The sequence below is a fragment of the Myotis daubentonii genome, chromosome 5 (assembly GCF_963259705.1).
Source record: "Myotis daubentonii chromosome 5, mMyoDau2.1, whole genome shotgun sequence".
In the NCBI taxonomy this organism is placed as follows: Eukaryota; Metazoa; Chordata; class Mammalia; order Chiroptera; family Vespertilionidae; genus Myotis; species Myotis daubentonii.
Window position 1 is genome coordinate 36,227,017 of NC_081844.1, and position 12,710 is coordinate 36,239,726.

General features: G+C 45.2%; 1 protein-coding gene across 3 annotated transcripts in view; it reads right to left on the reverse strand.

Moving 5' to 3' along the window:
* KIF13B (kinesin family member 13B) overlaps positions 1 to 12,710 on the reverse strand; it is a 217,554-nt gene that overhangs the window by 10,806 nt on the left and 194,038 nt on the right. For 2 of the 3 annotated variants that reach the window (XM_059697578.1, XM_059697576.1), the window contains one exon: positions 1,265 to 1,327. In XM_059697578.1, the coding sequence (XP_059553561.1) occupies positions 1,265 to 1,327 (63 nt within the window). Of the gene's footprint in view, positions 1 to 1,260; positions 1,328 to 12,710 lie in introns of all 3 variants that reach the window. The other variant, XM_059697577.1, reaches the window with a different exon arrangement.

Consider the following 12,710-nt stretch of genomic DNA (forward strand, 5'->3'; position numbering starts at 1 on the left):
ATACAGGCACAAAGCACGCGGGTCTAGAGTATGAGCAATCGCTGTGGCCCTGAGAGAGCGCGTGGCCCTAGTCCCCCCTGGTGAGGCCCCTCGCAGCCTGATCCTGTCCTGAGGAGGTGACACTAGGGACAGGGACCTTGATTTCCCTGGTGTTATCCTATCTGCTTCCACACGAATTCTTTGATGGCCCCAAAGCAGCACCACATTCATTTTACAGCACGGTTCAGAGAGGCAAAGGACTCACCCAGAGCCACCAGTAGGGAAGCACAGGGGCTCGGGGCTCAGATCCCAGCCACAGTGAGAGACCGACAGGCGGAGGGGCGCCGATTGCCGCTTTCCTCCCCGCCGAGCGAGGCGGCAGCCTCTCCTTCCGTCCGCACCGCAGGCAGCTGCTCCCACTTGAGTGGAGTTGATGTGAGTGGAAACCTGTCTGCATCTTTGGGTCTTACCCTCACCAGTGCCATTTCTGGGGACTGCCACTAAAGCCTCGGCTTGGGAAACACCGTGAGGAGCAGCCGTGCTGCCCTGAGCGGCAGAGGCGGTGCCACACCCGGTGCCCCGCCAGCAGGGGACTCGTTCCCACTCGGTCCCATTGGCCTCGCAGCATGACAAGTATTATCCACGGGAGGGGCCGTGGTGTATCTGTAGTTAAACTCGTGAGTGCCAAGGGCACTGACTGGAAGGGGCCTTTTAGAAAGGAGTGGATTCTGAGGTCTGAATTTCCTTTCCAATTATTGGGCTTTTGCTGTTGTTTTAATAAATAAAATTTTCCTATGAAGAGATGGCATTTCCTGAGAGTGAGCGCACAGTGGGAGAAAATAGACTTGCTATTCATAAGGCGAGAAGTGCTGTTCATCTGTGGGAGATCATAAGAGGCCGCTCCCTCCCAGCTTAGCATTCGTCTTTTCACGCTGATACGCGGATCAAAATGAAATGCAAAACTGAGAATTAAGCACACACTTAGAATAAGGAGGTTGCTCTGTTTATAGAACTCGCCTGAGCCTGGCGGTGGGCTATTAAAGCAGCAGACGACAGCAGCAGCTAAGCACCTCAAAGTTTAGCAATCATATGATTAACAAGTTGGAAATAGCAAGTGTAACAGGAAAATAGAGAGGGAGAAGACAGTGGCCTATATTGTGGTTAATGATCAAAATGGGAATGCTAGAATAAAACCACCATGGTGTGGACTCAACGCTCACAGCATTGAGCCACCCACCAGCCAGGTGACCACCCCCCCGACCCCACCCCCACCCAGCTGACTCACCTCCGCCACCCTGGTCGTCCTGGGGTCCGGAAGGGCAGGCTGCACCATGATGCGGGGCACCGGCTAAGGAAACAAGTGGACAGGCGGGCATGAGAGATCAAGAGCAGAACAGATAGCTAGAAAGTATTTCAACTGAACAGACGGCAGAGCCAGCCAACTTTCAGGAATTCTAACAAGTCATGGCCAACAAGCCTGCCTAGTGCTAGGGGCGCCACACTATCCACAGACATGGAAGACATAAGGAGCAGAACCAGCAGCTCCCCCCTGCCCCCATCTAGCAACACAAGACAGAGGCTGAAACCAGTAATGCAGGTGATGGCTCACACTCGGCTCCCCTCCCGTCCTTACACACAGGCTGTGTCTGTACACACACGCGTCTCAGGACTCTGGAGAGAAGTTACTAGGACAGGAAAGACCAGGAGTTTATGTTGATAAAGTGACTTTAGGAGAGGCTGCAGGCAAGAGGTGGTACTCAAACCAAGCCTCGGTGGCCCAGGAAACTCACGGAGTAAAAGGAAGCTGGTGAGTAGCCACAGGATGTGAGGTGCGGGGAAGCCAGGTGGGAGCACAGCTCTGGGCATAGACAGAGCCGGAGAGGTAGAGGGAGAGTGGCTTCGGTATGAAGTGGTAGGGCCGCCACGGTGCCTGAGCGGAGAGCGCGGAGGTTGAGGGCAAGGATCTGGTGGTGGAAGGCAAACTGGCTGGAGAAATATTTAAAGACCAATGTAGGCAAATCCCTAATGAGACTCCAGCAACAGAGCAGGTGTGAGTGACAGGGGCTTGAATAAGAGGTGCAAGCAACATCACAAGAAAGGACTTCGGTACTTGTGGACACGCCATTCAAGCAGCATTAAAGGAAAAGGAGGAAGAAATAACTTGCACCAGGACAAGGAAAGGGGGTGTCAGAGGAAGGAGACGGAGTCAGAAACTCACTTAGTAGTGGCTGGCTGACAAGGGCAGTGGGACTGCGGAGGGGATGTGACTGTCTCCCAAGAGCCAGGAATCCACCGCTTCTGCCTTCTTCCCTCAACAAAGCCGCTCCCCTCCCAGGTCCCCCTGCTCCGATGCAGGAGCCGGGACCTCGAATGCCCAGTCCTAAGAGCGCCCTGGCCTGGCAGAACAAACTCGGGCTCTGAGTCCTCCCTCACATGAGAAGAGAAAGCTGAAGTTCGTGCGCGTGCAGTATGAGTGTCCAGAAGAAAAGCAGACGGTCACTGACCTAAACTGACTCCACATCACTGATTCCATATCCTTCCATCTCCCTTCTCGCCCTGAGCACTCGGGTCCTCCCCGTGATGTCTCTGGGTGTCTGAGGCTCCTATGCCACGGAGACTCCCTGGTCAGAGTCTGAGGACACTAAGGCTGGGCGGCCAAAGTCTTGCTTCCTACCGGGCAGGCCAACCTCTTGGGACAAAATGGCTCCGTGAGGGTGGGGGTGACCTGAGCTCACAGCACCACGTCACCACTTCCTGCAAAGGATACTAAGTAGGGGCCTTGGGGCTGGTTGGGGAGAAAAGTGCTAGAGGGAGCCATTCTGCTGCAGGTAAGATTTGAGAAGAGGCACAGAGGAGAGGCGATGGAGTGGGAACTGGCAGGAGACAAGGCTCAGCAGATGGAAGGGCCCAGGGACAAGCTGAAGAAAACACACTTCACCCGCAGACATGGGAGCTCCTGGGCTGCAGGCAGGGACCAGGGTCAGAGCTGTGTGTAAGAAAGACCCTGGGGGTGGCAACGGGACAGACGAGGGAGGATGCCCTGGTGGCAGCAACTGCACAAGGAAGGCCTCCAGCCTGTCCCTCAACTCCCAGGGCACATAACCTTTCCCTCTCCCAAAGCCCCCCCTGTCCATCCTCACAGGAGCTCTCCGTCCCTGCTCTGCTGTCAGCAACTTGCCCATGGAGTGTATCCGAGAAGCACCGCCCCTCTCCACACAGCCCTCCGCTGCCGGGGCCGCTCTCTTTAGGCTCGCGGTTCCCATGTTATCTCAAGTCTCCCGCAAGTGTGTTCACAGCGTATTTCTTAGTAAACGTAGAGAAAACATTTCTTAACTTTGAACTCCAAAATACTTTCATTCTTTAGTTAGATCTTATTTAAAATAGACGAGATTGGGATGAAACATTCCCCCTTAATGTATAAAAATGCTACCAATGATGGAACTGTCAGCACTGGGATGAAACCTCTTCTAAGATGATGTAACTCCTGCCCTCCTAAATGAAACATAGAAACATAATTTACACTTTTCTTTATGGCTCAGAGTAATTACAAAATTCCAGTAAATGCTTAAAAAATATTAGCTGAAATGAATTACAGGACCAGATGGGCTCTGACACGATGCAGGGACCCGGAGGACCACCGGGGCTCCCGGTGCCCTGCCTCCAGGGCTCCACATCTGCCCTCACGGGTTTCCTGTCGCTGTCACTCATGCTCAATGGCCACTTCCTAATCAGGCAGCATGTTTCATAAAGATGCCAGCCACCCCCATTCAGATACAATGTGAACCAGAACAAGAATGACTGAAACGGCTAAAAACGATGTCAAAACCAAGGTCAGATCAGGTCTGAGTGGGTCGGGAGCATTATGACAATACAGGAACTATCCCCACTCCTCCTGTCCATGCACCAGCAACTTGGGGTGCCTCCCTCCAGGGGGTGCTAGGCAGTGGTGGCTGCCAGATTCCAGCTCTGGACAAGCGGGATCACAGGAAGAGTCTTCTCCAACAGAGGATGTCTGACGGGGCCACGCTCATGAGAGAGGGGTACGGACACACGAGACTGGCCACGTGCTTGTTTTGATCGAAGCTGGGTGACAAATACATAGAGATTCAGCACAGGACCCTCTCTACTCTGTACATTGCAAATTTCCCCATAACAGCGCCCTAATGAAGAAGGTAACGGGCTGTGAGTTGCTGTAAACTTCAGTTCAACAAGGACTTGGCAGGTCCCACTGTGACAGGCGTTAGCTGCAATGACACCGTGGAGAACACAGAGATCAGAAAGGCACGGGCTTTGCTCTCCACAGACTAGCAGGCTCATTTGTGGGAAGGATGTGTATGCAAGTAACATGTCAAGAAACAGGACAGATATTAGAACTGACTTTCTGAAAGCAAGGGTTCATACACGGAACCGGCCTAGCACACCTTCGCGAGGCTGATTTTACTCCGAGGCAGGCCTTGAACACTGAGTGCCATTTTCCAGGGTAGGGACACTTCGGACATGAAGATGGCGTGACCAGGTCAGGATGGAAAAGAGCCACCTTGTGTCTGATGTGTCCCCTCTACTCCCATCTCTGCCCTGGGAAAAGCTACTCGTCGACCTGGTCTTAGGGGAAGAGAGAAGGATCTAGACTGGCCAGCACTGAGCAGAGGGAAGGAAGGTAGGGGCCATGTGGAGAGGCCTTGCGAGCACATGGTTGATTTTCACAGGCAAGAAACAGTAACCAAAGGTTCCTGAATGAGGTGGTCGTAAGAGCTATTTCTACGGAAGATGAATCCTTAAATAGGGGAGATACGAAATGTGGGGAAATCAACTAAGAAGTTGCTTTAATGGTTTGGTGGAGAGCTAAAGAGAGAGCCTGAATTCGGATAGTAAGAGAAAAAGAAAATAGAAATAAAAATTTAGATATATAAAGGAGACTGGTGAATACTTGAAAACAGTTGGCTAAAGGTAGAGGAAACAGTCAAAGATGATGCATAGGAAGTTGGTGACAGTGAAATTAGCAGAAATTAGAAATTAGTTTCCAAGCTCTTCCTGGCTTGTACGTGTGTGAGTGCACACGCATGCAGGGGTGGGCGGTACTTGGCTTTCTATTTTTGGAAATGGCCTGTGATTAATTCAGCAACCTTATTAAGGGCACCAAAAATACCTACAAAGTATACTGAAATCTAAAGTGTGCCATTTGTCCTTCACACATAACAGCTCAAATTTCCAAATGTGTATTGTTTGCATTTTAATGCTATTTTGCATATCCCCGGTGCAGGCAGTTGCCTCCTATTTCAGGAGCTCAAAACATTTCAGATCATAAGCTCATTAATCCTTACGACACATCTGGTAACTATTAATAAAAATGACTGCAAAGTATTTTGAGCTATAAATATTAAGGAGAAGTCCCATGAGGCCAGTGAATAGAAGTATAATTATCTACATTTCACAGCAAGAAATCAAGGCTCAGAGATATTTACCTACTGGTTAAATGCAGCCCGGTAGCCCAGTGAATTAGAGACAGAGATGGAAAAGGACTGAGTTTCAAGCACCAGGTAAACTCGCAATCATGCTGTCCACTAGGCATCACTAAAACTTAACCGATGAGTAGGTCACAGGCAAAAGAATTGCTTAGAAATATTCCAGGGGAAAGATGATGATCACTTCTCTTATCCTATCTCCTCATTTTTAACTCTGGCTTTCACAGGCCAAATGAATGAAAATAGTCCAGATTAGCTCAAAATTTCATAATGAGGCATAAAAACTATTCTGGGGACCCCTTTTAAAAGAACTGTTTTAGCTCCTTGGCATGGCATGGAAGACCCTCACCTCTCCGTGAGGTTGGGCCCTTCCAGGCTTGTTGTGCTAACCCACTCTGAACTCCCTAAATACTCGGCTTTGCAAAAGATTTCTCTCACTGTTCCTCCCCTAGGGAGTCATGTTCCACCTGGTGGATACCTATTTGTTTTTAAGTGTCAACTCAAGCACGACCTACTTCTCCTGAAACTGTAGGTAGAAATGCCCACTGCCTTCAGCGAGTCACCCAGACATACACATATTATAGCATCTGTAACATCAATCCACTTATGTTTATGTTTCTAAGGGACTCGAAACCCAGCTCTCTGCAGGGCAGGATTATGGCCCATTCATTTCTGTATTCCCACACATAAAACAGAAACCTAATGCTTGTTGAATGAATAAACAAATAAGTGAATGAATCAATCATTTAGGTGCCGCAAAGAAGGCTGAACTGTACAGTTACAAAGAATTTGGAAAAGAACAGACATTTGGACATAGGTGTACATAGAGGGGAGAAGAAATATCAATTGAAGCCAAAAATAGTCACTTGTTCAAAAACACAAACTTTCTGACACAATTTTTATGTTTGAAAATGAACCTTTCCTAATAATCATCCCTTATCCTGAATTTGACAAAGTTTTAAATGTCATTTTCTAATGGTTCCTAAGTTAATAATATCCTCTAAGTTTTTTTAAATATTTTTTTTATTGATTCCAGAGGGGAAGCGAGTGGGAAAGAGAGATAGAAACATCAATGATAAGAGAGAATCTTTGATTGACTGCCTCCTGCAGGCCCCACACTGGGAATCAAGCCTGCAACCCAGGCATGTGCCTGACCAGGAATCAAACCATAGGTTCATAGGTCAACGCTCAACCATTGAGCCATTATACCCAGGCTAGGCTATAAGCACATTTTTAAACCAGCAACAACGATATCTGATGTAAAAAATCTGAAGTTTCTACTTGTATTTAGCAGTCCCAAAGCCATTCAGGATACATTAATTCCATTTTCTTTCAAACAAAGAACCTTAGGTTTTATTAATTTATCATTCACAAATATGTTCCAGGTGCCCACTATGTTCTAAAGATTGTACCAGGAGCTGGGGATAGACAGTATGAGCAGAGCCAACACAGTCCCTACGCTCCTCAAAAATAGGCACTGATATTCCTATTTAATTACACAAACAACTAAAAGGTCTATTTCTTCCATCAACAAGTAAACTATTTTATCAGTGGATAAAAGTCAATCAGACCATCCAAACAGACTTTTTATTTCAGTATAAAATATGTGTATTATTAATTCAAGTTATTAGAAGTACTACATATAGAAAAATTTAAATACTAATATTTCTGGAATTGTCAGAAAAAATACAGTTTCTTATTTTTAGAATTTAGCTAGTTTACTTTTGAAATTTCTACATAATTGTTAAAACTTATTTAAATATTTATATGAAAAAATAATTTGTATTTTTTAAAAAGAGAACATAATATTTACTTCATCCAAAATAATGGTTGTTTTTCAAATGTCTATGAAGGATGAAGGATGTTTAGTTAAAACACGGAGTATCTGTGTAATCTCAAAAGGTAAAAATAGGGTTTAAATCTAGACTGTTACCAGCTTGGTATGCTGTATCAGCTAAAGATGGTTTTTATTTTAAATTGTTGAATAAAAGAATATTTTGAGATGTAAAAATTACATGAAAATCAAATTTCAGCATTCTAAATAAAGTTTAATGGAACACAACCACTCATTTGTTTAGTATTATCTATGGCTAATACCGATAGAGACTGTATGGTCTGCAAAGCTAAAATAACACTATCTGGCCCTTTACCAAAAAATGTTGCCAATCCCTGACCCACAGAATCACACAAGAGCATACGATGCCAGTTTCTGAAAAATAACAGCCAGACCGAGGTCTCTTCAATCGACTTCTGTACTGCCTCAGGAACTTCCTTATTTTTATTCTTTTTCAGATCGGCTACTAACCCTGATTCTGAAGTCAACTTTGTCAGTCTCCATATTCTGGGGCAAAGACAGACAGCAACATATTATGATTTTGGAAAACTGAAACAGAGATAAACATCTCCTACCATCAGAGAGAGTGCCTAAGAGTTCATCCCTAGAGCAACTGAAGGGAAAGCACTTGCCTTGACTTTCACGAGCCTGCATGCTTGCAGGCCTGTGCAAACCTCCCTCTGTTAACTCAAGAGCAGTGAATGTAGCATGCCATATCCAAATACATTTATTATGTGTGGCACTAAATTACAGGGGGAAATGCTCATATACATTATTTGTTCAAGGACCTGAATAATGAAGGCAAACCAAAGGCTAGAGAACACAGTCAGGTCCTTTTCCGAAGTTTAGTTAGTTAAGATGATGAACCAGATGCAGGAGTCAGCATTTATGTGGTCCCTTTCATCAAGGGAGCCCAAATATGAGCAGCCTAAAACAGCGCCTTCACACACAAAGCAAGGACCAGCGGCTGGTTTGTTTTCCCATTTTATATGCGGAAGGAACACTGCCGTGAAAGATGGAGTAACCATACAAGCATCTTTTTAATCAGCACCACAGATGTGCAGGGTGCTGCTCTCTCTCGAGGCTCTGCCCGTCTCCCACACCGGAAGCTGTGCTGAAACTGGAGAAAGAAAACTCCCTGAGGTTGACAAGGCCGTCCTGAGCAAAGTGCAGGACACTGGAACAAAGACAGGCTGGAACTGTGACTGTGTGTGTGACGGTGGGCATTAACTCCGAGCATTAACTCTTTAATTCCCCAGATGAACCAAAGATGCCATTTGGAGTCCCTAAGTTTGAATTACATAAATAGCTTCATCTGAACACCAACTCCTAGAAACAGGAGAAAAGCTATTACGCCAAATTAATTCAATCTAACTAATTAGAGAGCAGGAAGTTCTTTCAATTATTGTATGTGCTGTCTGAGAAACACACTTGAATATGAGTACAGATTTCATTAATTGCAGTTCATTATTTTCCAGATTAGTTACTAAACTTGCACCAGAAGGTCAAAGACAGCTGTCACTTCCTCCAATGTGGTGTCTTTGCATCTTTGGGACTCAGACAGAAATCAATGACAAACAAAAAGGTATCTCCATAAAAGTGAGAAACATGAGTCTTTCTTTTTTTTTTATTGCTTAAAGTATTACAAAGAGTATTACATATGTCTCCTCCCCGCCCCCCCCCCCCCCCGCCCTTGACAATCCCCTGGCCTCCCCTAACCCCCAGTGTCTTGTGTCCATTGGTTATGCTTATATGCATGCATACAAGTCCTTCGGTTGAGTCTTTCTTTATAAACATGGTCAAACCAAAATATTTTGTAAAATATTTGGATCTTTATTTCTAAATCTTCTAATAAACTGTTAACTTCTCCCTTACAAGAAAAGATCACGAGTCTTTGCAAACACTGGAATACAATGCTCCCAAACTATAGCACCTTGATCTGAGAACCCGCTGCTTCCAAAGAACAAGTTAATAAGCATCAATCTTTTCATTAGAGTTTTACTGCGGTTGTATCTTTGCATGAAGGAGGGAACTGAACATTCTTGTTTGAAAATGTCAAGGACAGTCTGATTAAAAGCATTTTTTTGATAATAATCATTCCCTCATTATACAACCTCTACATCTATTCCACCTACTTGAACAATGAAAATACGAACAATGAGTGGAACAGGACCTATTCCATTCCTCAGTTCTTACCTGGACTATTTTTATATGCTCAAAATCTTATTTTTTAAAAATAGAAGTGACAGAAATCCCATAGTTTTTTAAGAGCGTATCCTGCTATCTATAAACTACTTGACTTATCCACAGCCGCTACCATTCCCTTCATTAATTTCATTTCTGTCGTTCCGTGCTTTCATGCCACGGCCGCAGGAGCCAGCCTCCATGATTCCTCCCGCCTTCAGTGTCCATCTGCCTCGCATGCTTATACAGGCAGCTCTCTCAGTCATTGTTTGGTCAAGCTATAAATAACTCCTTTAATCTTTCCTCATAAATCATTTTGGATGTTATTCTCTGAAATCCTTCCAACTGGTCAACATATTTCTCGTGTCACATAGCCAGGACTCAGGGCAACAACCTGAGTGTGGTCTAATGCCCAAGAAGACCAGGCAGTGTTTAGGTGGGTTAGTAAGTTTCTTCATTATTGTGAATGCTCCAGAGAAGGCATTTTAAGTCTCCAAACTAAACGTGGACAGAAACAGGAGAAGAAAGAAGTTTTAATACCTTTCATTGCAGTTAGGGGGGCTAATCGAGAGAGAAATGGCTTTAAAAATGATGAAAAGAGAAAGTTGGGATTTGGAAAGGAATAAGAATATGCCATCATACATGGTCTATTTGGTTACCATGTACTGTCTGTTGATCTGCAAACTAATTTTGGGTTCTTTTTGGGTGTTGTTTCACATGCTAAATCTTAGGCAACACTACAATTATTTACTATCTTATGCAATATTCATGTCAACATTCATCCCTTCCTATACAGTAAAACTGATCCAGATTCTGATTTCTATTTTTAGGTATATGCATTGATTTCTATTTTTCTGGGTTCTATCTTTGATGTCATTCTAAAACCTACAAATTTAGTCTGTTATTGATTATTTATCTATGCTGCCAAAGTTAGCAAACTAACAAGGCATTAGCAGCAAACAAAAAAGAGAATCAAAAGAGAGAGCAAGATTCACGGTAGTCTGTGTAGTCCTTACGCTCCTGGGAAGTCACACCTCACAGACTATGGCAGGGCCAGGTACTGACTAGGGAGACCGAGAACGTCCATCAGCATGAATTTGTCTCAGGCTAACCAGACTGGGGGTACAGAGGAAGCCCATGGTCACGCACAGCCTCTCTGGCAGAGGAAGAAATGCGGACTGGAGGCGGAAGGTCTGCAAACACAGAGCCGAAATGTGGCGGAAGGTCTGCATACACAGAGCCGAAATGTGGCGGAAGGTCTGCATACACAGAGCCGAAATGTGGCGGAAGGTCTGCATACACAGAGCTGAAATGTGGCGGAAGGTCTGCATACACAGAGCTGAAATGTGGCGGAAGGTCTGCATACACAGAGCTGAAATGTGTTGCTCTGTGTTCTGTGACTTGAGGAATGGTCTCTAGTTGCATATGACAGGGTTCTCCCTTCTGCCCTATCATGTTCAGTATTTTGTTTATGACTCAAACACAGACAGATTATATCCTTTAAAAATTTGTAGATGATAGCTAGAACAAAAAATAAGCACTCAAAAATATCTTGGTAGCCTAGAAATGTTAAAACATAATTAAGATGCAAAATTTTAGAAATGAATCTAAAGTTCCTTATTTAAGTATTTTTACACATCAGTTAAACAACATCATAATAAAAGAGAACTCATTGACAAGAGTGTACACAAATAAACAGAAAAAAAAGGTACTGCTAGTTGACCAGAAGCATGATGGGCTAATAATACTTGCCTTTAAAAAAAGAGAGAGAGTGCAATAATATGCTACTTTGGTAAAAGTACATTATTTAGAAGAAGGAGCTAACAGTTGCACTATTTTCAAGCACAGGGATCACTGTATCACTTCTGGGCTCCCAACTTTAAGCAAGAGCTTGACAACCGAAGAATGATGAAGCATTTATTATGAGACTAGAGGCCCAATGTACAAAAGTACAAAATTCGTGCACGGCGAGGGGGGGGGGGGCAGTGTGTGTCCCTCAGTCCAGCCTGCACCCTTTCCAATCTGGGACCCATCGAGGGCAGTCGGACATCCCTCTCACAATCCAGGACTGCTGGCTCCCATCCACTCGCCTGCCTGCCTGCCTGATTGCCCGTAACTGCCCTCCCCTGCCGGCCCAGTCACCCCTAACTTCCCTCACTTGCCAGCCTGGTTGCCCCTAACTGCCCTCCCCTGCAGGCCTGGTCCCCTCCCAACTACCCTCCCCTGCAGGCCTGGTTCCCCCCAATTGCCCTCCCTTGCAGGCCTGATCGCCCCCAACTGCCCTCCCTTTCAGGCCTGGTCCCTCCCAACTGCCCTCCCCTGCTGGCCATCTTGTGTCCACATGGGGGCAGCCATCTTGTGTGTTGGAGTGATGGTCAATTTGCATATTACTCTTTTATTAGCTAGGATATAGTTGATTAACCTACAGCCGTTAAGTCTGGAGTAAGCCTAGAGAACACAGAGCCCCCTCTTCCCCTCCCTTTAACCCCTGAGTAATAGCAGAGAAAACTCGGGGGGCAAAGTTTGGTTGGAAATAAGCCAACCTTGTGCCTAGAAGTCTTGGGAGGTTCCACAGGGAGGGGAAGGCTAGATTATCAAAAACAGGACCTCAACTTTCAGGTTTTAACTCCGATTTCCAAATGAACGGGATGCCATTAGAGTAAAAAATTGGGGAACACTAAAGTAGCCAATGCCCCATGTTCTTGTTGCTGATATTTTGGGATTCCATTGGCACTAAAGGGCTGCATTTCCAAGGGTAAAACACCACTCAGGTGTAACAACTTAAAGCATATTTAAAGTAGCCCAAGTAGTGGGACCTCTATATTGATACTGCCATTTAAAAGAATTTACTTCCCTTAGAGCTCTAGCAGAGATAGTCATGATCTGAGATAAACACATGCATCTTTGATCAACTAAATGCAGAACGACATGCAAAGTTTTTCCCTCCTTTAGGAATGGTTCTTTTTAAAAAAAATATATTTTATTGATTTTTTACAGAGAGGAAGGAGAGAGGGATAGAGAGTTAGAAACATCGATGAGAGAGAAACATCGATCAGCTGCCTCCTGCACACTCCCCACTGGGGATGTGCCTGCAACCAAGGTACATGCCCTTGACCGGAATCGAACCTGGGGCCCTTGAGTCCGCAGGCTGACGCTCTATCCACTGAGCCAAACTGGTCAGGGCAGGAATGGTTCTTTAGTGAAACTTACATCAATCCAGAAAAAAAGGTTCATCAATATGTCTTGATATC